General features: G+C 42.3%; 1 protein-coding gene across 3 annotated transcripts in view; it reads left to right on the top strand.

The window, feature by feature from the left end:
• Window positions 1-24,925, top strand: part of LOC126470053 (trehalase-like) — a 251,945-nt gene that overhangs the window by 102,864 nt on the left and 124,156 nt on the right. For all 3 annotated transcript variants that reach the window (XM_050097556.1, XM_050097555.1, XM_050097557.1), the window contains exon 2: window positions 20,185-20,967. In XM_050097556.1, the coding sequence (XP_049953513.1) occupies window positions 20,185-20,967 (783 nt within the window). The remainder of the gene's footprint in view (window positions 1-20,184; window positions 20,968-24,925) is intronic.

Here is a 24,925-nt window from a genome sequence, read left to right as displayed (position 1 = left end):
AGGTCTTCTGCGACCTCCGTACAGTCCGGTTATTAGCGACGAATACACTCGGTTCGTCTGTGCAATACTGTCTCGTCATGCCTGTACGGATGTCCTTTGAATGTGCTGAGTCATTTACATTCTCTTTTCTGCAGCGTGGAATCAGGTGCTGGAACAAAAAGCAGAGTCGGAGAATTATGACACCGTATTAGCGTTACTCATTGTTGTGAAAAGTATCAAGAGGAGATTCACTGCTGATCTTACGCTGTCAGAATCCTTTGTGGTAATGTGTGGTAATGGTGGGATTAAAGATGCCGGCAGTATACAACGGCAGAGGTGGCCGGCTACGCGTGCATTGTTCTCGACGCTCTTCACCGCTTTATTGTAAATAGGCGACTGGTGGTTGACTGCTTGCCTGCTTTAATGTCAGTATCCTGAAATCACACCATGAAGCGGTGAGTGCCGGTTTTATCCGGTACAACGTGCCATTAGGAACGGCGTAAAGCGGAGTAGGAGGGCCCGGGAGCCTGTCCTCACGTGACGGTCAGCTGTTCTCCCAAGGACAGCCAGTCAGGAAAGCTGTATCGAGACGACAGTTCACAATACAGGCGCAGCTACCACGGCCACACGGGAGGCACGTTCCTGCGGAGGCAGCGCTTCCGATAGAAAGACTCCCGTTTCGAAATGGAGTTTCGGAAAGAAAATTTTTTTCTCGTTGGCGTGAATGATGATTCCCCTTTCAGGGTTTCAGTAGCAATGGATGGTTAAGAGACGTCGAAGAGTGCTGCGTCTTACTCGTTCATCTTCATTGCGTCAACAGGAAAGAGAATTAAAGCTTAACACCTTGTACGAAGGAAAGGAAAATTAGCATTTAACGTCATTTCAGATTAAGAGAAATTTTAGACGGAGCATAAAATGGCTCTGAGCACTATGGGACTCAACTGCTGAGGTCATTAGTCCCCTAGAACTTAGAACTAGTTAAACCTAACTAACCTAAGGACATCACAAACATCCATGCCCGAGGCAGGATTCGAACCTGCGACCGTAGCGGTCTTGCGGTTCCAGACTGCAGCGCCTTTAACCGCACGGCCACTTCGGCCGGCAGACGGAGCATAGGCTCGTATTGGACGAAGAGAGGACGGCGACCTTTTTGAAGGAATCATCCTATCATTCGCCTTAAGCGATTTAATGAACTCATTCTTTGGTAGTTATAAGTTTCAAATCCCTGTTCTGCAATCGTTACGGGGTTATTCAAAATGATGGAACAAATCTCAAACATTTATTGCTTCTAAACTACAAAAGATAGAAACACAATTCCAACGTTCCTGGAAAAAGAAAAGTTCAAATGTTTATGTATTCAATGTGAGCACCATGTTGTTACACGACAAGTATCAAAACGGTGGCTCAGTTCCTTCCACACACGAAATAGCTGGCCTCTCGTTATCGAATTCGCAGCTTCAACAATGCGATGTCACAGACTTTCGAGCGTGTCAGGTATAGGGGGGATAAAAACGCGGTCTTTTACGTAAAGCCACAGATAAATGTCACAAGGTGTGAGGTCTAGAAACCTCGGAGGCCACCGGCTATGAAGTTCATTTTCTACTCCTCCTCTTCCAATCCAGAGTCCTAACGTCTGACGTGCTTAGAGAATTAAATCCAATTTCCATGCTTCCATAAAGTGTAATGGGCTGTGTCTTCGCTCCGAAGTAGCCAAACCCCTTTAAATATTTATCTCTCGATATAATAACATTACTACCGGCACTAAAATCAAGGGAAAAAAAACAGATTAGAACGCACCATGCCATCGACATAGATGTCATTAAAGGCTGAGCATAAGTTAGAGATGGACCAGTTATAGGAAATTAGATGCATTCTTTTTGAAGAAATTATCCTGTGCATTTACTTCAAATGACCTAGGGATTCCGAGGATGACACACCTGGAATTTCAACTATACTCTTACCGAATACGAGCCCAGCGTATAAATTCTGAAGCACATTGGTGGCTCGTAGTTTCAGAGAATTAAAAGAACAATGTTATATCTCCTCGGAGAGCTCTTCGGTTCATATTAGGGAAGATTATAAGAACAACCTGAACGTGTTCGGCAGCATGGTCATGCGTTCAAAACCATTTTCAGTCATGATAGACTTCTGGATATGTGAATTGGCTCTGAGATACACGTAAAGGAAGAAAAACTTTTAGTTTCGCTTCCTCGGGTTATGCTGATTTTTCAAATCACGGTCCATATGTGGATCGTGTAAATTCCATTTTGTGAGTTTTACGTATTTAACTGGCCAGTGAACCAAACCAGTTGTTAATCCAGCCTGCAGATCCGATTAAGACTAGCTTAACCTCTTACGTCGTAAGAGGGAGGATGGACTGTTCATTTTTAGCCATCCAGGTTTATGTATTCCGTGATTTCTCTAAATCGCTTCAGGCAAATACCAGATGGTTCCTTTCAAAGGGCACAGCCGATTTCTTTTCCTATTCTTGAAACATTCTGAGCTTGCACTCCGTCTCTAATAACTTCGATCGCGACGGAACATTAAATCCTAATCTTCCTCCCTTCCTTTTGTACGTTAAATGAATAGTTCTGAGTATATCCATCAAATTAATTTCAGTTTCAATAACAAAGATAGCAACCCACATCTATGAAACCACATTTGACAAAAGTATCGTACATCAGATAACACTTTGCCATGTGAAACCGAAAGCAGAGTTAATATTTTTTTGTATAATTTAGTCGTCAAATTACGTCTGAGAAAACTCTAAATTGCCATTTTTCATCACGCGCTTTCGTCGCATTTTTAAAAGTTGAAATATTTATTTTAATTGCCAGACAAAAATATTATTTTAACAAATACAGCAATCATGACTATTTCCCTAGAACAAAAATTTCGTACTTCGTAAAATTCATAAAAGAGTTTAAGTCGAGTGCTTGAGATACTTGTCAGGTCAGCATGGTGAAAGATACCGAAGGATTTCAAAGACGTGCGGCTTTGGTTTTAATAAACAGATCAGGGAATACGAGACTTGTAAAGACACTCGAAGAACCGAACCTGGGAATCTTTGGAGGAAAGGCGTCATTCTTTCACCAAATGCTGTTGGATTCATCTGGTAAACTATTACTCAAAACAGACAGCAACAAAAAATAACAGCTACCCTCGCTATGTGTTTCGTGTAACGGAAGGAACGTGAGGATGAAGGAGGTGGAGGCATTACAGCATTTTTCCTTCACTCACTCTGTGAATGGGGCAGGGAATGGAGCCACTACTTACTGTAAGTGAGCTATACTGTATAATGCCTAGTGGGATATTTGTGTTGTGATAGGTGTTGTTTTCTGACATTTGTGATAACTGACGAGATATATATCGCATAAAATTTAGAAAGTTTATGACACAAATAGCCCCAATTTTCTGATTATTTATTTATTTCCGTATTACCGGTTTCGAGTTTCCTTTCTGAAGGATTTCTTATCCTTATACACTACTCATTAGTAGCAGAAGCTTTGTCAGGTGCAACAGTACATATTTTCATATCCGCGGATGGCGGTATTATATGTTGGTCTCGTTTGTATTCTTATACCCGAACGTTAAATGTACCAATCATCATAACCAGTCTGGTGTAACTTTAAAAAATGCGCAGATAGTTAAAGTGATAACGTGTGTTCAGCAAAACAAAACTCAAACTTGAAGTTGTAACTTGCTCTTAATTTCTATAGGAGAAAGAGATTTTTGTGCTTAACGTCCGATCGATATGTAGGTGATTATAGAGGGGATTTATTTAAATAATAATATATATACAACAAAGGGACAAAGTATCTGGAGGTTTCTGAAGAAATAAAATTATTTCTGCTTTCCTGTATTTTCCAATGTTTACAATGATTATCAGAAATACCAGCAGTAATCAGAGCTTGGAGAAGAAGAACTCACAATTCATGCTGTAACGTAACTTTGCGTGAAGATATGTGTCTCCGAACGTCACCAGCTATAGGCGAAAGTCTATCAATGTAAGCGCTAAGTCGCACGGATAAACTTTCGTGAACAATGAACAACGAAGGCTATAGTCCGCGGAAAACCCAAAGGTGTTACGAACACTCATTAATGGTGGCCTGATAATTTCTGTGAGAGCACGCCAAGCGTATCGCCACGGGCAGCGAACAGAGCCTGTCACAAGGCCGCCTGCCGCCTTGCAACTCGTTTACGAATCTCACGCACCGTTACTCCCGATACCTTGTTTTAATGTCAGCAGAAACGCTCTAAGTCCTGCGATCTGTTCAGCATGGATCATGAGGAACAATAATCCTACTTGGACCCTCCTGCTCTCATGTTGTAAAGGATCTTCTTGTCTTGTTGAAATCTGACAGTACGGGACTCTGACTTTGTGCAAATACAAATAACTCCGGTTCCGAATCTCAGCGGCTGATCAAACACATACTGTCGTCTGACGATGAACCTTTCGTGTTATAAATTGACAATATCACCAAGCCCGCTGTGTTGTTCATCATCTTCAAACTTATGCTTCTAATGTCAGTTGTCAAAGTAGCTAACGATTTTTCATTTGGGTGACAACTATACGCGATCATCCTCAGTCGATCCTTCTGCCATGCAACATGTTGTTTAGCTGTTAGCTGCAAATAACTAGAAACAGGCAGACACTTCATCCCAAGCTAGACACTTGACTTCAAGTTAACCGCATTCGAAACCTCACCAGTCAGATACCTTACCACATAACTTCAGACAACGTTACCCACACCGTAACATTTTATAGACTACTTTCCAACTCAATGGTAAATTATGAATTTTTCGACCATTATTGTAACGCTATATCTGACACTCGTCGCAAAACAGAACGTTTTTGTAATTTGATGCCTCAGTACTGAAGCATACCATGCCTTGCTACGCTTTTCATATTGCCATCTTTTTGTTCATTAGCGCTAGGTTCCGTGGAGCGATGGCGCGCGAACCGGAAATACCAAATTCGTGTCCCGGTGATGAGAGAAATATCATCACTCTTATTTAGCCAGAAAGACGACAAGCTCTGATCGCACACCGTTCCTGATCACCAGTTCATGCGTTATTGTCGTGAATGAAATTTGTGACATCTCCGCAGTATCTCACGGAGTTAGGTCATGTAGTGCTGGTAATCGTAATTCACCCTTCAGTAACGGACATTAAGTTTGGCAACGCTCTAGGTGTTATTCAACTGGATTAAGACAGATTTACTTCTAGTCTGCTAAGTGTGCAATTTTTGTGAATCGAGACACTCTCAATCAGGAGCTATCCCGTCGAAAGCCAGTAGGCAAGAGTTTAACATCCTGTCTCCGTGGAGGTCATTAAATACGAAGCATTCCATGGCCTGATTGGGAAACGGCGGAAAACTTAAAATTTGGATGGGTGGACATTTATTCGAACCGCAGCCCGTTCACTGATAAAACGAGGAAAGAATGATTTTTTGTTGCTATTAAACTTGGTCCCATACAGACGGGTAGTTGCTCACATTTGAAATTTCGTCAGTTTTCATGTTCTTTTGCTCTTGGCGCTGTTAATCTGCAGAGTAATACATACAGGGTGATTCAAAAGTCGTGTCACATAGGACAATGTATACATTTTTAATTCAATAGTCTTGGTCCATTGGACAAATACGAATTAAGAGACGTGACAGGAGCGATAATTCGAAGCAAAAAATGTCTAGAAAACATGGGCTTTAAAATGCACACTTTAAGAGCTACAAGCGCTTCTTCATCTGCGTAGTTGATCTCTGGGTTGTATGACACTTGCATACGACGCAGACAAAGTAAACGAAACAGAAACGTTGTGTTGGTCGAGGCACACGGGAACACCCTATACAAGCGTAGCACATACGTCCATACGTGATTAGTAGGTGGACACTTAACACCAGTGAGAAAAACAGATACCGCAGTATAATTGCTCACATTTCGCATGCTTAATGTCAGAGCGTTCTATAATGAGGTGATAAAAGTCATGGGGTATATCCTAATGTCATGTCGGAACCCCTTCTACTGGGCGTACAAAAATGGTTGAAATGGCTCTGAGCACTATGGGACTTAACTTCTGAGGTCATCAGTCCCCTAGAACTTAGAACTACTTAAACCTAACTAACCTAAGGACATCACACACATCCATGGCCGAGGCAGGATTCGAACCTGCGACCGTAGCGGTCGCGCGGTTCCAGACTGTAGCGCCTAGAACCGCTCGGCCACTTCGGCCGGCTACTGGGCGTAGTGAAGCGCTTCGACGTAGCATGGACTCAACAAGTCGTTGTAAGTCCCCTGCAGAAATACTGAGCCTGGCCAAATCATTCACTCGAATTGTCCAGCATGTTTTTCAAATCAATCGCGAACAACAGTGGCCCGGTGAGATGACGCGTTGTAATCCATAAAAATTCCACCGTTGTTTGGGAACATGAAGTCCATGAATGGTTGCAAATAATCTCCGAATAGCCGAACTTAACCATTTACAGTCAATGATAGGTTCAATTGAACCAGAGGACACAGTCCATTCCATGTAAACACAACCCACACTATTATGGAGCCACTACCAGCTTGCACAGTGCCTTTTTGACAACTTGCGTTCACGGTTTCGTGGGGTATGCGCCACACTCTAACCCTACCATCAGCTCCTACCAGGTGGAATCGGGACTCATCTGACCAGGCCACTGTTTTCCAATCGGCTTGAGTCCAACCAATATGTTCACGAACACAGCAGAGACGTTGCAGGTAAACGCTGTTAGCAAAGGTACTCGCGTCAGTCATAGGCTGCCATTGCCCATTAACACCAAATTTAGCGGCACTATCTTAACAGACACGTTAGTCGTACGTCCTATATTAATTTCTGCGGTTATTACACGCAGTGTTGCTTGTCTGTTAGCACTGACAACTCTAAGCGAACGCCGCTGACTGCTCTCGGTCGTTACGTGAAGGCCATCGGCCACTGCGTTGTCCATGATGACAGTTAATGACTGATTGCCGGCATAGTATTAACAATGGGGATCTCGGAATATTGGATTCCCTAACAATTTCCGAAATAAGATGTCCCATGCATCTAGCTCCAACTACCATTCCACGTTCAGAATCTGTTCGATCCCGTCGGGAGGCCAGTATCAAGTCGGAAACCTTTTCAAATGAATCACTTGAGTACAAATGGCTGTTCCACCAATGCACAGCCTATTAATACATTGTGGACGCGATACTAGCGTCATCTGTATATGTGCATATCGCTATCCCATGACTTCTGTCACCTCAGCGTATGGTGCAAGCGGAAAGTAATGAATCGACTTCGGACAGTGTACAGATTTCCTCCGCCACTACTAAAAACATCTGGAAATTGAAAGTGGGAAAATAAATCGAAATATACTTTCCCTGATTATAAATCTCAGTACTGTAGTGAGTGATCTTTAGCACAGTATTAGCCAACTGGCAACGACCCACAGTTTCGCTAACATCACTAAACTGGATTCTACCCTATTTCCTAATATCTTGTCAATGGAGTACCTGATCGTCAGGAGCACTTGAGTAGGCTGTGGAAGTAAATTATTGTGTTTTTTGTAAGGAACCATCTAGCTTTTCTCTATGAACGTTAAGAGATGCTAGAGGATTCGGAGATAAGATTGCACGCCAGCACTGCTGTGTTGCCTGGCTCATCGCTTTCCTGCTGTTATTCCATATAATGATAAAAAAATATATATATTATGGCATTGACGGAACTTACGCAGCGGGAACACATCCAGCAGTCGAGGAGAAAAATGAAGAAAAATTAACATTAAGCCTTCTGTCAACGACGAGATCATTAGAGACGGAGCACTAGTTCTGACTGGAGAAGGATATTGTAGTGGCCTTTACAAACAAACCATCCCAGTATTCGTACTAAAGAGTTTACGAAAATTTCAGACGTCGGTAATCTGGACGGTTCTGTGGGACTCCTCGCGAAGGCTGTTTCATTTCATGAACTACTGTCTGTGCTACCTTCCTTGACCTCAGCATCCGAGTGTGAAGAGTGTTTAATGCACTCTACGCGTTATAGCTTCTTCACCTGATGAGTGCACACCAGGAGCAGTCATCGCGACAACGACTATCGTGCCGGCCGAAGTGGCCCAGCGGTTCTAGGCGCTACAGTCTGGAACCGCGTGACCGCTACGGTCGCAGGTTCGAATCTTGCCTCGGGCATGGATGTGTGTGATGTCCTTAGGTTAGTTAGGTTTAAGTTGTTCTAAGTTCTAGGGGACTGATGACCTCAGCAGTTAAGCCCATAGTGCTCAGAGCCATTTGAACCATTTGAACGACTATCGTATTGCGATCAAGAGTACTGCCCTCATTATGAATACAGACTGTTAGTTGTTTTTTAGGAGTTAGAAGAAATCATTAAAATATAATTGTACAGATATATCTTTCACACAAGTTACTGTTGACCTGTGCATGAAGTTCAGTACGAAGGGGCAGTATAAAAGTCATTGGTGTATGAATAGCTCGTTATGTTCAGAGAGGTAAGAAAATGCATGTCTGTGTCAAAGGATGGTATCCGCATCCGTGATCCGGCTAAGGGATAAGCAAATAGATGTAAGTAAATAAAGGCACAGGACATCCCCCGCCCCCCACCACACACACACACAAATTTCTGCGGTTTTACACCTATTGACGTCCACTAAAGAAGTAATAAGAGAAAAAAGGTATCTTCTTTTTTCATGCACAACACTGCAAGGGCAAAGACCAGACTGCCGTTTATCTTTACGCTGAGACCGAGAGAAGATTTGCGAATAAGCCGTATGCTGTCGAAGGCTCACATTGTGTTTGAGATTACTGACTCACACTTTAGAGACTGCGAGAGGCAAATAATTCGCTCACCTGACGTATCTGAAGTCTCGGAAGACGAATTAGTGCCACCCTGTTGCCAGGCCAAGGACTTGCGACATACAAAGAGCTGAAACGTTGTCGACGACACATGCTGTGTTCGCTGCTTATACAGCGTCGTCCTTAAATAGCTATACGTTTCCAAATTATATTCTGTGACCTGATCTTAATCAGTTATTACATATGTAAGTAGAAGTTACGTAACATTACTGTAAACAGATCTCTTTTTATACATGGCAGTTCAAAATCCTGTCCCATAGGAAAAAGTCTGCAGTGGTGCTTTTAGCTCTGAAGGTGTGCATTTTAGAGCCCACGTTTTCTCGGCCCATTGGACAAAGTCGGGAACGATCATTCTTTGCAAAAAGTCTAGTAGACATGAGATCTAAAATGCATACCGTACGAACTATGAGAACTTCTTCACCTTCGGTACTGTGAAACAAATCTCTTCTACTTCCATATTATTTCTTTCTTTGGGAGGCGCGGGGGGGGGGGGGGGAGGGGAGGTCGAAAGAGCTATGAGTCCTTGTCCTTGTTCTGTAGAAGAAATGTGTTTCACAATAACGAAAATGAAAAAGTGTTCAGAGATCATAAAGTATGCACTTTTACAGCCCATGTTTACTGCACGTTTTTTTCTTTCTTTTTGTGCATATTACCACCTCTCAAAATTTGGAAAGCAAAGTGCATGCAGTAGAGGAGATTTGTTTCGCAGTATCGAAGATGGTTCAAAATGGCTGAGCACTATGAGACTTAACTTCTGAGGTCATCAGTCTCCTAGAACTTAGAACTACTTAAACCTAACTAACCTAAGGACATCACACACATCCCTGCCCGAGGCAGGATTTGAACCTGCGACCGTTGAAGGTTTCATGAAAATATCTGGTCAACTCATATTAACCTAGTTCAAGATAGTCTCAGGAACAATTGAGCCTCGCTTTATCCGAATACGATTCCAGTGTCTTAACCACTGGGTGAAGTCTCTTTGTGTTGTTGTGTCTCCTGTGCTTTCTTCTGTTGCACGTAATTCTCTTTTTGTATCTCACCCACCGCTTTGATTCTTCTCCCTTATTATTTTTCGTAGAGCTAGTTTTTCATTTGTGTTATGTGGCGAGATATGAAAAGCGTCATTCATTCTCAAATTGTAGTAACGCTTTCTCCACTAAGCAGTATTATAATTTAGGTGTTCCATAGTATCCCTAAATCAGTCCATATCGATGTTGTTCTTCAGCAAGTTGATGTCTGAATCTCTCCTCTATTTTTGTAAGCATCGGGGTAAATTTCCGTCCAAGATTGACAGTCTGTGGGATGTTAACGCTACTTGTAAAGAAATACAGAATCCCCTCCTCCTTATGCAGCTTGTCATGGACACACTTGCGAATTACTTAAACCTGACTGTGAAATGTTTTTCCAATCAGCGATGTTTCAAGAGTCTTCTCAGTTTCACTTGCCCTATTTTTAAGGTAACGACTTTTTTACCGCTAAGTGGTGTTAGAGACAGTAACTGAAGAATGGTGCCCTTTCTCCTTAAAAAAAAAAAAAAAAAGTCGCGTCAGTGCCACTGGAACCCTTTATCCTTTCGGGCAATTTTCGTTATGTCAGCAACTACAATTTGTCTCTCTTCAATTATTTTACAATTCTCGCATTTTTGGACACTATTTTCCATTTTTCTGGAATAAGATCCAATCCACTTTTTCTGCTGTTTCAGAAACGTCTGTTGTTCTTGGTTTTTCTTTCCATCCAAGGACCTCCAGTAATCACTTTCTCCGTCTCTAACAAAAGTTGCCACTACACAAAATTTTTCTGAGATCCAGCATCTTAACAGACATTGTATAGTCAATCTAGATAAGCAATAACAGGAGATGAAGTTCTTAGAAACACCTACGGTTGTTGTGCAATACACAGAGCGACATCCTGTTGAAGGGGTAGTAAAGCAGACCGAAATTGAACCCTTGGATCCGATTAATGTCTGTTACTCTCGTACATGCCCACCTTTGTGTGCTTTTAGGTGTTTTTTCAAATCATTTTAGCAAACGTTAACATCTTCCACATTTACATCTTAGATATATCATAGACTACATCACGCACAATCAGTCAACATACTAAAACGCAGAGCAAAAATTATGCTATTCGTATATTGGTGACGTATAACCGTTTCTGACCCAATTTAGGTTAACTTGACAGAGTGACAGATGCACAATCCTTTCACAGGCTTAAAAAGTGTCACGAAGAGATTCATCACAGAATAGGGGAGAGAGTGTGAAGCATGTAATACGTATGTTGGGATGGCAATCATTGAAACAAAGGCGTTTTCCGTTGTGGCAAGATCTTTTCACGAAATTTCAGTCACAAATTTTCATCCTCGAATGAGAAAGTCTAAGGAGCGGGAGGAAGATTGGGTTTAACGTCCCATCGGCATCGAGGCCATTAGAGATGGAGCACAAACTCGGATTGTTTCAAGGATGGGGAAGGAAATTGGCCGTGCCCTGTCCAAGAAACTATCCCGGCTGAGGCGATTTAGGGAAATCACGGAGAACCTTAATCTGGACGGCCGGACGCTGGACTCCCGAATGCGAGTCCAATGCTGTAACCATTCCGCCATCTCGCTCGGTAATACAAGAGGCGATGCAAAAGTTTGCGTTCGACGGACTTACATTCCAGAATCGGTATGGAACTCTGGTAAAATCGCCGTAAACACTGACAGGAATTATCGACCCTTCAAGGCATTTTTTAAGGGACCGAATGCGTAACAACCGTGTGGGGAGAGATCAGGACTATAGGGATGGTGTTCATATGTCTCCCTCTTGAGTCCTGCGTTACGACATTTGCGATATGGGGACGTGCGTGATCATGAAGCAGCAGCACCACTTGTCGCGTCATTTCACGACACTGGTTTTCGACAGACATGTTGTCCCACTAACATTCGCCATTCTTCTATAGATGTCTACCGGTGTTTGTCTTTCGGCAGCCAAGAAAAGAACGACATCACGTTGGTCCAGTTTGGGCGCATTTAGTAACAACTTCGTCGTATTTCACGTTTGTGCATTTACCACACGCACATCGGAAATCCCTTGCCTATATTTCGGTGCGTATATATCCATATCGGAGTCGTGCTGCAGCAGCGCAATCAAATTTTGATCACCCGTTATATTTTGTTGACTCCCACTAACATAGAAAAAAAATGACCATCGTGGTAAAGTAAGAGAAATCAGAGCTCACATCGAAAGATCTTGGTTTTCATTTTTTCCACTTGCTATTGGAGAGTGTAACGGTTGAGAAATAGTGTGAAAGTGGTTCTATGAACCCACTGACAAGCACTTAGTGTGCAGTGTGGTCATATAGACGTGGATGTAGGAGATGCCCATTACGTGTGGACTGCGTATGATGGGAAGTGAGAAGAAGATCTCGGAAGCAATGGCAAGATGTGTCATTATCAAATCACACAGGGTGTTTTCGTGATGATGGAGAAGGGTATGTATGTCACCTAGATATAAGGTACCATGGTCCAGAAACGACTGAAACGCGTGTCACGATGGATGTAGACAGAAAACTCCACTAATACCCTGCGGATGGTGTAGTATCCACGCTGACATAGTCAGTCCAAATGTGAAATCTATAAAACTACAGTTTATTCTTACAAGTTGGCGTCTGTAGTTAGTCAGCCCCAGAGAAATGGCGTTGCACTCGGGTACGGAAATAGCAGACATGACAAGCAAATGGGAATCGTATGGAAGCTGACAGATTGTATCGGGTCACGTATCCACGTAGAAGGCGTCCGACGCATCCAGGGTTCCAACTATTAAGGGTAACGGGGCAATGAGTACTGCAATACAACGGCCGCGGAGAACAAAAAACTGCACAGACTCCCCATTGGGAAGAATCAGTGCTTGCTCACGTGGATGAAGAGCTTTCAGTCAGCACTCATTAATAGCACGTCAAATGGGTGCCGCAAACAATGCTGTAATACAGAAACAGCATCTACTCTTCCACCATTCAGAGAAAGTGTAGTCTTCAACTCCTGTTGTCGTCGGACCTCGCGTTGTGTTGAGCCAATGGGTGATGAGGGGGAGGGGGAAAGGGGGAGGGGCTGTAAGATCCATTCCCACTTTCCTGTGTCTTTACTTTTTTCGGAAGATGCTTGTTTCACCAGAGACGAAATTCTCAATAGTCGCAATAGTCGTGGTTGCTCTGATAAGAATTATAGTTAACACAGATATGCAGATAACTTGTGGGAGGGTTTAGTCAGAGTCTGGCTCCCCTACCTTAAGTGCACCAGTGTTCATTATTCTTCTAAGAGACTATTCACGGCATGTTTTAAAGATGCGCCACTTGATCTCTTGCCATAACACGTACACTATGTAATCAAAAGTATACGGACACCCCAAAAACATACGTTTTTCATATTAAGTGTATTTTACTGCCACCTACTGCCAGGTACTCCAGATTAGCGACCTCAGTAGTCATTAGATATCGTGAGAGAGCAGAATGGGGCGCTCCACGGAACTCACCAACTTCGAACGTGGTCAGGTGATTGGGTGTCACTTGTGTCATACGTCTCTACGCGAGATTTCCACACTCCTAAACATCCATAGGTCCACTGTTTCCGATGCGATAGTGAAGTGGAAACGTGAAGGGACACTTACAGCACAAAAGCGTACAGGCAGACCTCGTCTGTTGACTGACAGAGGCCGCCGACAGCTGAAGAAGGTCGTAATGTGGAATAGGCAGACATCCATCCAGACCATCACTCAGGAATTCCAAACTGCATCAGGATCTACTGCAAGCACTATGAAATTTAGGCAGGAGGTGAGAAAACTTGGATTTCATGCTCGAGCGGCTGCTCACAAGCCATACATCACGCCGGTAAATGCCGAACGACGCCTCGCTTGGTGTAAGGATCGTAAACAATAGACCATTGAACAGTGGAAAAACGGTGTGTGGAGTGACGAATCATGGTGCGCAATGTGGCGATCCGATGGCAGGATGTGGGTATGGCGAATGCCCGGTAAACGCCATCTGCTAGGCTGTGTAGTGCCAACAGTAAAATTCGGAGGCCGTGGTGTTATGGTGTGGTCGTGTTTTTCATGGAGAGGGCTTGCATCCCTTGTTTTGCGTGGCACTATCACAGCACAGGCCTACAATGATGTTTTAAGCACCTTCTTGCTTCCCACTGTTGAAGAGCAATTCGGGGATGGCGATTGCATTTTTTAACACGATCGAGCACCTGTTCATAATGCACTGCCTGTGGCGGAGTGGTTGCACGACAATAAAATCCCAGTAATGGGCTGACCTGCACAGAGTCCTGACCTGAATCCCATAGAAAACCTTTGGAATATTTTGGAAGGCCGGCTTCGTGCCAAGCCTCACCGACCGACATCGATACCTCTCCTCAGTGCAGCACTCATTGAAGAATGGGCTGCGATTCCCCAAGAAACCTTCCAGCACCTGATTGAACGTATGCCTGCGAGAGTGGAAGTTTTCGTCAGGGCTAAGGGTTGCCAACACCATACTGAATTCCATCATTACCGATGGAGGGCGCCACAAACTTGTAAGTCATTTTCAGCCAGGTGTCCGGGTACTTTTTATCACATAGTGTATGTGGGTCCAACGTAGTGGAGCCCCAATCCACATTTCACATTTTGTTTGTGAGCGCAAACGTTAGACGTTCCCTGAAATATGCATGAGAAGAGCCAGGGCTGTTTTGTGGACATCTCTTTCGCCTGAACTGGTCCAATTGACATTTTCCTACAGGGTAATGTAAAAGTCTTGACTACAAAACTGGTATTGTATGAACGGGTACGACGGAACTTCATGCGACCGCGTGAACTTATGGGACGATATTCTGAAAAACTGTTGAGAATTTAAAAATTTGTGTAAGTTGTGAGATAAATAAAATTATTTGAAAAATGTACCTACTTTATCATCATTACCAGACTAACGGCAAATTGGCCAGAAGTTTTATGAGGAAACTAGAAAATTTCAGTGTTATTCGTGTCCCTACCTCAGATAGATACATTTGCCATTCTCTATCACCACTGAACTTTTGTATCATCATCACAGAAACATCCTGTATGTGATACATGGAAGCACGCGCCCAAACGCGATTAGTACTTTGGTTTCATTTCTTCAGATATCTGAACTAAGATAACTTTCCACTTATCCTTTACGAATTCTCTCGATGAATTTCAACTCACTAGGAGTGTGTTTCTGTGGCTTGGCAATATTCGTGTCCAACTGTAAGATGCAACATGATACTCAGCAAGTAGTTTGTGGATGTTGGCAGCTATTCAAACCTCTAACTAGCCAAAATTGCGAAACAAGCCACAAATGGTTGCAGGTCCTTTCCTCATGAAGTCCTTGCTCTTCAGCAGCGCACTTAGAATTCTACGTAAGCCGCTTAGTGCTGTGGAGAGCTGAAAATTACGACACACGTTTGCCGCAAACCTCCAAGACAACGATACATGAGAAACTTCGTTCCTTGAAGTAGTCGCAATCACATTGAGAGTAACTCTTATTGTTAACCAGTAAAATGACTACTCTGATCAGGTTGTTAAGAGCAAACTCCTGAATTTTCTGTGCAATGAAGACTACCGAAACGTAAAATAAAGTATGCTTATTTTGTATCTTAAAGCATGAAGAAATCACACATTTTTTTTCCACATGGCATCTTCAGTTTCGTTACTGTGTCCATCTTGTTGTTTCCTAATGTTAGTTCAGACAGATGCAGGGAACGGTTTTTAATTTCCTTTCCGAGATGCCTTTATTTTATTTCTGTGGCCGAATGTTCTTGCTGATAATACATCGCCATGTTAACCTTAGACGCGAGGGAAAGACATGTGGGCAATCTGTGTGAGGGCCACGTAAATTTTGTTATCTGTGTTTTGGCGTATAAATCATTACGCTTCTTATGAGGATATGGAGTACTTTTCCGGTATTTATCTAAAACAGTGTGGAATGAATCTAAAAACATTATACTGATCCTAATCTGCCTTGCCTGTATTGCAAGGTAGTGCTCTGCGCAATACAGTATACGAACAGGTCGCACTGCAGTGGATTGTTTGTGTCATTCTCCAGAAGTGCCAAACTGCCCTTAGTACTCAGTTACTCGGACACTTTTATGCTGATCATCGAATACAGCTTTAGTTGAAGAAGTAACACACGGCACATACATAATCATGTTCCAAACTATATCTGGGATATTGCAAGGTGGTGTTCAGGAGAGAAACTTCAGTATGAGTTTCTAATACAATATACTGTCCCATTGCTCGCTAATGCCGTTTTCATTTCGATAAGCTGAATGAAATTTTCTCGATGGTAAGATGTTTCTTTTTTTTCGGATGAAGGGCCAGTGCTTTCTTCTATTTCCATGACTGTAACTGTCAGAAGACTAAATGTCGACGTTGTCATGATATTCTTTTTACAGAGTTTGAGGACGGAAAGTTTCTGGAATGTAGTGGATGGTGTTGACAATTCTCATGTATAAGTATCGAGTACTAGTAGCGGAAGGCACCACATTCAGTGGTCACTCTAGGAGGATGGTGATGGGCGCATTGCTCTCTACGTCGACATTTTCGGCCACCTTTGAACTTTAATTGTAAGTTTCCTTTGTGTGCACGGTGCTTATTTATACACCGTACTTAACAAGTGTCTTTGGCCTCAATATTTTGTACGCCAGATTTGAACAAATGCTGCTTCTTCGATAACTAAGTCTCTGACGAAGCGGCCTGATAGTACAGGTAGGAAAAAAAAGAAAAGGAAGAAGAATAAGAAAATGGATACCCGTTTCAAATGTAGTAACTTATTTTGTATGTTAAAGATATATCATTAACAGAATATAATTCCATTTCCATGTATTACATCAAGTTTTTAAAATAAATAAAACTTTGCAACATGCTGTAGACCTACAATTTTGCATTTCGTATGAACTATAATATCAATATAACGTACTAAACGTGAATTAAACATATATTCTATTGCATTTCATAGAAGAGAGAGAACACGCTAATTAAAGACTTACAAAGAACAAATCCCAAAGTCTATCCAATTGTTCTCTTAGGTGATAAAGTCTGTAGTACCTCTGCCGTTTGTATGAAAAACTTCTTGTGCCACGTGGTTTCTTGTGCTGTGCGGGATTATCATGGTGCAGCAGTCAATACTAGTTTACAGTCATGCATGAACTCCATCGCTCCTGATACCTACTTACCACTTCTTTAATGCCTTTGTGAAACCTCCCACCCTGTTCTCCACTCATTGTCCCGAGGTTTTTTGGGAACTTGCCTAATATGAGAGAAGGAAATGTTCCTTCAGACTCATGTTGCGTGCTAAGACTTTATGTCTTTCCAGCATATTGTTCACGTATTCCACATAGTTTGAGTCTTTCTTATTCCCCCCTCCCCAAGAACTCCTGAACCACTACTTTGAAACCAATCAAGCTCTCTTTTTCTTGATGAGTCATACATTCTTCAAAACTTTTATCTTTACTTGGTTCCCTGATTTGCAGCCCTACAAATATACCCTCTTTGGCGTTCGTCTCTGAGAGCGCAGGAAACTCGTTCGTTAAGTATTTAAAACGAGTGCGTCTCTTTGGAATGCCTTGGTAAATTGGTTCATTTGCCCCTATTTAATATGCAAGGGTGGTAGCAGAATTTTCTTGGTATCTACTAAGCTTTTTCCTGCGATATTTTTGGATCCTAGAATCGTTGCATTTCTTCGAGGTCATTCTCGTGTTGTCCAGTGGTTCTTTCTATCTCAGCTGTCCCATTCACAAATGTAACTTGGGTATTTGGTATAACCTTGCTGTTGTCCTAACAACATGCACAAAATCTTCAAATCCTGTGCCTCTCTACCGATGTAGACTGTAACTTATTTTTTTCGAATAGCAGCTCAGAATTCTCATACGTCTCCTTGGAATGGATAAAATGAGCGGCTGGAACTGATGCAGGAATATTGCTGTTATGTAGCAACACACCTTTTAAACTTCTCTTACTTGAGTCAATGAAGAGCCTCGAGTCTTCTGTTTTGTACTCAGCTCCTCACTTATTAATGAGGTTTGAAATCCCAGTGCAGTATACTAAAGAGTGCTTCTGCCTAAAACACAGTCCCAAACCTTTCTATTTGTGTTTGCAACGTGTTACCCGTGTTCCTGGAGCTCGTAAGTTCTTCTCTTTCAGCCTTGAAGCTAGAAGTTCTGAAGTATTCTTTGGGATATTTAAATATGTGACCAAATCGTTTAGCTCAAGTTCAATCAGAATCTCCAGAAGGCTCATCTGACGTACAATTTGATTCAGAATGCAGCATCTGCCGTGTCGTACAGGTCTTCTAGCAGACCCCAAATCAGGATAAATAACTCTCTTTTTGTTTTTCATATTGAAACATTTTACTTTACAAATGCAGAAATTCTTTTGGTGAACGCAACACCACCGGAACTCCTAAACTCAGGGAGTTCAGTTTTCCCTTTTACCATTTTCTTATCTCCGCAACATGAACGTTACACACTTTATGAGGGGTTCACGATTGCTCCTTAGCTGGGTATCACAGTGCAGGGAAGAACCTTTGAGGAAGTAGAGGTAAAGTTGGAGAATACCCTAGAAGCTATGTCAACATATTACGACGACAACTCTCTCAAACTAAATCCCTCTACAACGACAGTTCGCGCTTTTCACTGCACACACGCCCAACAAATAGGAAGCTGCACGTTAACTGGAATGGGTCTACCATTGAGCACACACACCAGCCAACATATCTCGGAGTGACTCTTGGCAGGTCCCTCACATGTAAACATAACTGTGTAAAAACTCAAAATAAGGTAGCTGCAAGGAAAAATATCCTTAGAAAGCTAACTGGCAGTAAGTGGGAAGTCAAACTTATTGTGCTTAAAATCACCGTTTTAGCAGTTTGCTTTTCCGCAGCTGACTGCGCGTGTCCTGTCTGATCTAGATAGGCGCATACAAAGAACACAGATATAAGCCTTAACGAAACATGTAGGCTAGTCACAGGATGCATGAAGCCCACACCGCTGGTAAAGCTGTACCAAGCTGCAGGATTCAGTAGTCCCAAGTCTCGTAGGAGAGTTCATGAACATAACGAGCAGTTCAAAAAGGCATTTGATGAGCACCATCCACTGTACGGTACACTTTGTGGATTAAAAAGACTAAAATGAAGATATCGGTTCTTCAGTTACACTTTCGATGAACCCCCTGTCGGCTACCCTGTTTCAGAACATCCGCCAAGGGGTGCTGAATTAAACTACAAGTCATGGAAAATGCTAACCCGTATCAGAACTGCTGTATCCCGCGTAGAGGTCAGTCTGATAAAGACAAGCCTACTAAAACATGAAGACTACCTCTGTCTAAACAAACTCACCACTGTGCCGGAAGATTGACAGCTCCGGACACGAAAAAAGTAAAGTAAAGTATCCTGATCCCCAATTTTTACTCCAAAATAAATGCAAGATAAACACTTTGAACAAATAAAATAGTGCACTGAACCACTCTTCTAGATACTCTTGCGGGCACTAGTTCACTAACTTATATCTGATTCCTACCAATATAACAGTAGAAAGTGGTACCACCTGCTGATATGTACTATACAATATTTTTAACTGCAAATATACACTAATGCAAAATTAATTACTTCGAATTCGCCCTTAACTTTGGCCATATTGCGTTTTTAAAGACGTTTAAATTGCAAATACTAAAATTATAAAAAAACTATGTGTGATAGGACACAGATATTGATACATTTGGATTCAGGTAAACGAAGTCAACATAAAACAAGTCTTATAATCAAAAAAGAAAAATCAGTGTTGATCAGTGTAGTTGTTTACCCTTGACAATGAAGACGACGGAAGTAATCGAAAGCTCCGATTCTTCGTCAGAATCTGTGTGGTTTGGTCACGGAGGACTCTTTATCAATGAAGTACATCGTTGAAAAGTCCAAGACGGCTCAGATAATTTTTTAGGTTAATTCAGTTTTATCCTTATTGCGGGTGTTAGAGGATAATAAAAGAGCTTTCAAATAGACACGTATTGATGTGCAGTAACTCTAAGACATTATTGATCTCCTCTTACCATTTGAATATGAGGCAATATCCAAGACCAAATGTCGTATTTCGAGCAAGGTGTAATTCACATTTTAGTGAGACATTAAATTCTGAGACTGGTCTGCAAATTAACTGTAAACAAAAATGAGTTCGTAACGAAAATGTTTTTACACATTGTAACAATTTTTTTCTTAGCATTGGTATTCTTCGTTTTTTTCTGCAAATGTCTTTAAATTATTCTAACATTTAGACAATGTCCTGTATGACATAAATCATTTTGCTAACGGTTTTTTTCTCTCTTTTCAGCAACATCTATTGCTATGGAGATCTCCTGCACACGGTACAAATGGCCTCCGTACACGACGATTCCAAAACATTTGTAGACATGAAGATGAAATTCTCTCCAAATGAAACACTGGAACGTTTTGAAAAATTCATGAACAGAACAAACAGAATGCCAGATAAACTTCAAGTCGAACTGTTTGTGAATGCTACGTTCGACCCTCCTGGCAGTGAGTTTGAGCCATGGGATCCAGTGGACTGGGTAGAAAATCCAGCTTTCCTGGACAGAATCAATGACCCATTGTACCGCGAATGGGCATCAGAGCTGAACCATTTTTGGAAAAACCTTGGGAGGAAGATTAAGGATGACGTCAGGGAACATCCGGAACAGTACTCAATTATTTACGTTCCGAATCCAGTGATCGTCCCCGGAGGTCGATTTCGTGAGTTTTACTACTGGGACTCCTACTGGATCGCAAGAGGTCTCCTGTACAGTGAAATGTACGCCACCGTTAAAGGAATGCTGAAAAATTTTCTGGAAATTGTCAACACCTATGGTTTAGTACCAAATGGTGGGAGGATTTACTACATAATGCGTTCACATCCTCCATTACTCATACCTATGTTCAAAAGCTACTATGAATTCACAAAGGACATTGACTTCTTGAACGAGAGTATATCAACACTGGAGAGAGAATTTGACTACTGGATGAAGAATCGTACTGTGACCGTCGAGAAAGATGGAGTGAAGTACACCTTGGCGAGATACAGCGACGATTCAAGCGGGCCTCGTCCAGAATCATACAGGTTAGTCACTCAGTTAAAAAATTTGCATTTCTTTCTCATGGTGATTTGCATGGATTGTTTAGCGTTAAGATAACTATCTGCATCCACTAACTTTACTGGTGATACTTGGCTGTTTCCTTATTTATGTCCAATAAATATTAATAAAATCTAAGTGGAGGAGCAAGGAAACAGTGGAAACTGCAGGACGGGTAACCAGCTTTCCAGAAGAGGAGCGACTTCTTTCTACGCTACAATTGGACGAAAGGAATTTCGTCCATTGGAAGATACTGAGCATACCTTGCTGTTCTCATAATGCTGGGATGAACACTGCTTGACAACTTGGATTCGTTCAGCTCCTTGTTCGTCCTGTGCTTAATTCTGGTTTTACACACGGCGTAAAGGTACTCTCCCTGTAATAATTGTTTCATACCCTGGAATAGTCTTTTACTAATTCTCACTACAACAAGTAGAATATTTGGGAAATTCTAGAATTATCTAGGCTCTGTCTGAGTTGCTTGATTTTTTGGGAAATAAGTTAGTCTGTTGAAAACTCAGGGATTAAGGATTGCACGTCCACTACCAAAGTTAAGCTTGATTTATAACATACGAAAACACATTAAATTATAAAACTTCGATCATTGCTATTGTGTACGCGGCTGTTTCGTTCACCTCACGTTTTCATGTGTGCATGTTGTGAGCTGAAGCGGTACTCGCTGCTAGCGAGTGATTGTCGCTCATGCGGGATAACGTGTCCTTACTTTTCTTTCAGACATTCCAATTGCTATTTTTTACACAATAGTAAGCAAACAGGCTTATAACCACATCCTGACCGTTGTAAAAGTAATTCTAGACGAATTGCATTAAGTCTTCTACTTTGTGAATCTTGTATTTTTTTCTTTCTGAAATGTGATTTTGCTATGGAGCAGAGAAGGTGTCACGGTACTCTGTGTGAATAAAACGTCATAAGAACGAAAAGCAGTCCTGTCTCCTTCGTAAGCTTTCGTTTGCCCCACAGTCTGGGTGTTGAATACGAGTAAGGCAGCCCTTAGTCCACTGTCGTTCTACGGCTTAATGATCTGACATTCTAAGTGATATCTGACATTGATAGCGAAGCAGTATTAATTTTTTTCTCTTACATTTATAATACACGACCACGATAATGGTTCTCTGAAATGCGGATGAAGTGCAGATTTGCCCGTCAGTAGATCAGGCAGTTGAGCTAATGAACCTTTAGGTAAATCTTCTTCTGACTGTGTCTTATTTGCGATACTTAACTAAACGGCGCAGTCCGTAAAACGATGGATTCGAATTCCGGGCGAGCGGGCTACAGAGCACGTACCTGCTGCTTTGATTTAGGTTCTCGGTATTTTCCCTACATCACTTCCATGTACAGCGAATCACTGTAAAGTGCATGGCTGATGATACCTTCTATTGTACCATATATTAAGGATTTTCCCCTTATATTCAGGGAAAACGATTGATGGAATGGGTCCTTCAATAACGTCTCTGCCTCGCTTAGCTGAGCTATTCCTCAGTGTTCACGAGGCACAAAATCCTTGGTGATGAAGGCGTTGCAGAATTTGCAAAAATATTGTTGCTACTATTGCGCAAACGTCGAAGCCATGTCTCCATCGCAGCTGCACTGTTAGGTAGTTTTGTTTGAGTGAGTGACTTTAAGTTGTTTTCCACGTAGTATCAGATGAGGCCAGCTATCACATCGACAAAACATATGGTGCAATATCTACTTTTTGTCTGATGTATACATAGCAAAGTCGTTATGTCGTAGCACTTGAGAATGACCTAACACTGAAACTAGTAGTTGGATGATAATATATTACGATACAATGCTGATACTGTATGATACTGGTTTTGTCATTTGTATAATTTGCAGCTGCTGTGAAACTTAGCATCAACAAAATATTCCCGCTGCTGTTGCCTTCTGAGAACGCCCAGCCGTGTGACTACAGGGCGGCATTGGGAGAATCTTTGACACACTGCCTGTCAGGAAAGAACAGTATCGAATATACACCAGTCGAAGCCACTCGCGATGAACGACAAATGAGGTGTCAATTTAGAGCCTCATTCAGAATTCCCTTCAAATTCATGGGTCAAGAGAGGTTAAATGGCATCTTTCAAAGTACCTTAAACAAGGAGTACTGCACGGAAGCTAAAAATAGGGAGACAAATGACGGTTCACAATGCTTACAATTTAATAACAAACAAATTACTCACAGTTAGGTAATTTTCGAGAGGGTGAAAAGCTACTATGCGAAATATCCTACTTGCCGTTATGTTTAACGGACTGGAACAATATTGTCAGTGGGAAGAGACCTTCGGAACATGAACGTTCCAGATAGCTATATAACTTATTTTCGTTTTTCTCTGCGTACAAGACAGCCTGATTATACTTTCAAATGTCTTCACGATACATGGGATAACGTTGGGCTCTGGTTCACAACATGAGTTATTATTTTCGTAGTTTATATGCCTACCACCAGTAACTGCAGCTTTGTAACAAAATATATCAGAAGAAGTTATTATTGCATCCACATACGCCACTGCAGGCAAGTCAGGGATAGAGCATATCGAGCCTCTAACTGCAGAAAGAGGCAGCCTCCTAAGTGAAACGATTCTGCTTGAGTGGAAACGATATCAGTTCCCTGTGCATAACTGTGAACAGTCTCATATTGCTACAAAGGATATCCGCCAGATCACTTATACAGGATGATTTTACCAAGTGGGGGAAACTGCAGGAAACAATCCCTGAGAGGATAAGGAGCTAAGCAGGTCGTATGGACAAATTGTCGGAAATGGGTTCCAAGGTACAACCATTTGAAAGTAGAGATAAAAGATATTTGACAGAGTAGGTTTCAGTGATTGAAAGCACACGTGAAAGCATACCAGGCAAGTGGAAATATTCTGTCTGTACTAGTGTTTTAGCTCCACGCTTGGAGCGTTGACTACATACTCCTCCCACACCGCATCCGATGACGCCATTGTCAGTGGATGACACGGAGGTCAGTCTGACCCGATTCACCCGTTTGGGACGGAACGCGGCACTTGTTGCCTGCAGATACAATACGTTTCCGTTACGGGTGTGCTGACTCAAGAGCTGCTCGAAATAATATTCGGAAAATACTTTCACCACAGCGTCACCAGCTTCCCTGTCCTTGCCTCCTGCTCTAATGGTGTGCGTCTCCCTGTCTCTAGAGTACAGATTCAAACCTGAAAGTAATAAGCTAGAAGGACACGTATCTTCTGCGCAATATAACGGCCGTAACTTACTAATATTATCCAAGATGGCACGCAGCGACAACAAGTAGTCAGAATGTACACTACAGGCCCTTAAAATTGCTACATTACGAAGATGACGTGCTACAGACGCAAAATTTAACCGACAGGAAGAGATGCTGTGATATGCAAATGATTAGCTTTTCAGAACATTCACACAAGGTTGGCGCCGGTGGCGACACCTACAACGTGCTGACATGAGGAAAGTTTCCAACCGATTTCTCATACACAAACAGCAGTTGACCGGCGTTGCCTGGTGAAACGTTGTTGTGATGCCTCGTGTAAGGGGGAGAAATGCGTACCATCATGTTTCCGACTTTGATAAAGATCGGATTGTAGCATATCGCGATTGCAGTTTATCATATCGCGACATTGCTGCTCGCGTTGGTCGAGGTCCAATGACTGTTAGCAGAATATGGAATCGGTGGGTTCAGGAGGGTAATACGGAACGCCGTGCTGGATCCCAACGGTCTCGTATCACTAGCAGTCGAGATGACAGGCATCTTATCCGCATGGCTGTAACGGACCGTGTAGCCACGTCTCGATCCCTGAGTCAACAGATGGGGACGTTTGCAAGACAACAACCATCTGGACGAACAGTTCGACGACGTTTGCAGCAGCATGGACTATCAGCTCGGAGACCATGGCTGCGGTTACCCTTGACGCTGCATCACAGCCAGGAGCGCCT

The sequence above is a fragment of the Schistocerca serialis genome, chromosome 3, assembly GCF_023864345.2.
Source record: "Schistocerca serialis cubense isolate TAMUIC-IGC-003099 chromosome 3, iqSchSeri2.2, whole genome shotgun sequence".
Classification (NCBI taxonomy): domain Eukaryota; kingdom Metazoa; phylum Arthropoda; class Insecta; order Orthoptera; family Acrididae; genus Schistocerca; species Schistocerca serialis.
This window is presented reverse-complemented; position numbering and strand designations above follow the sequence as displayed.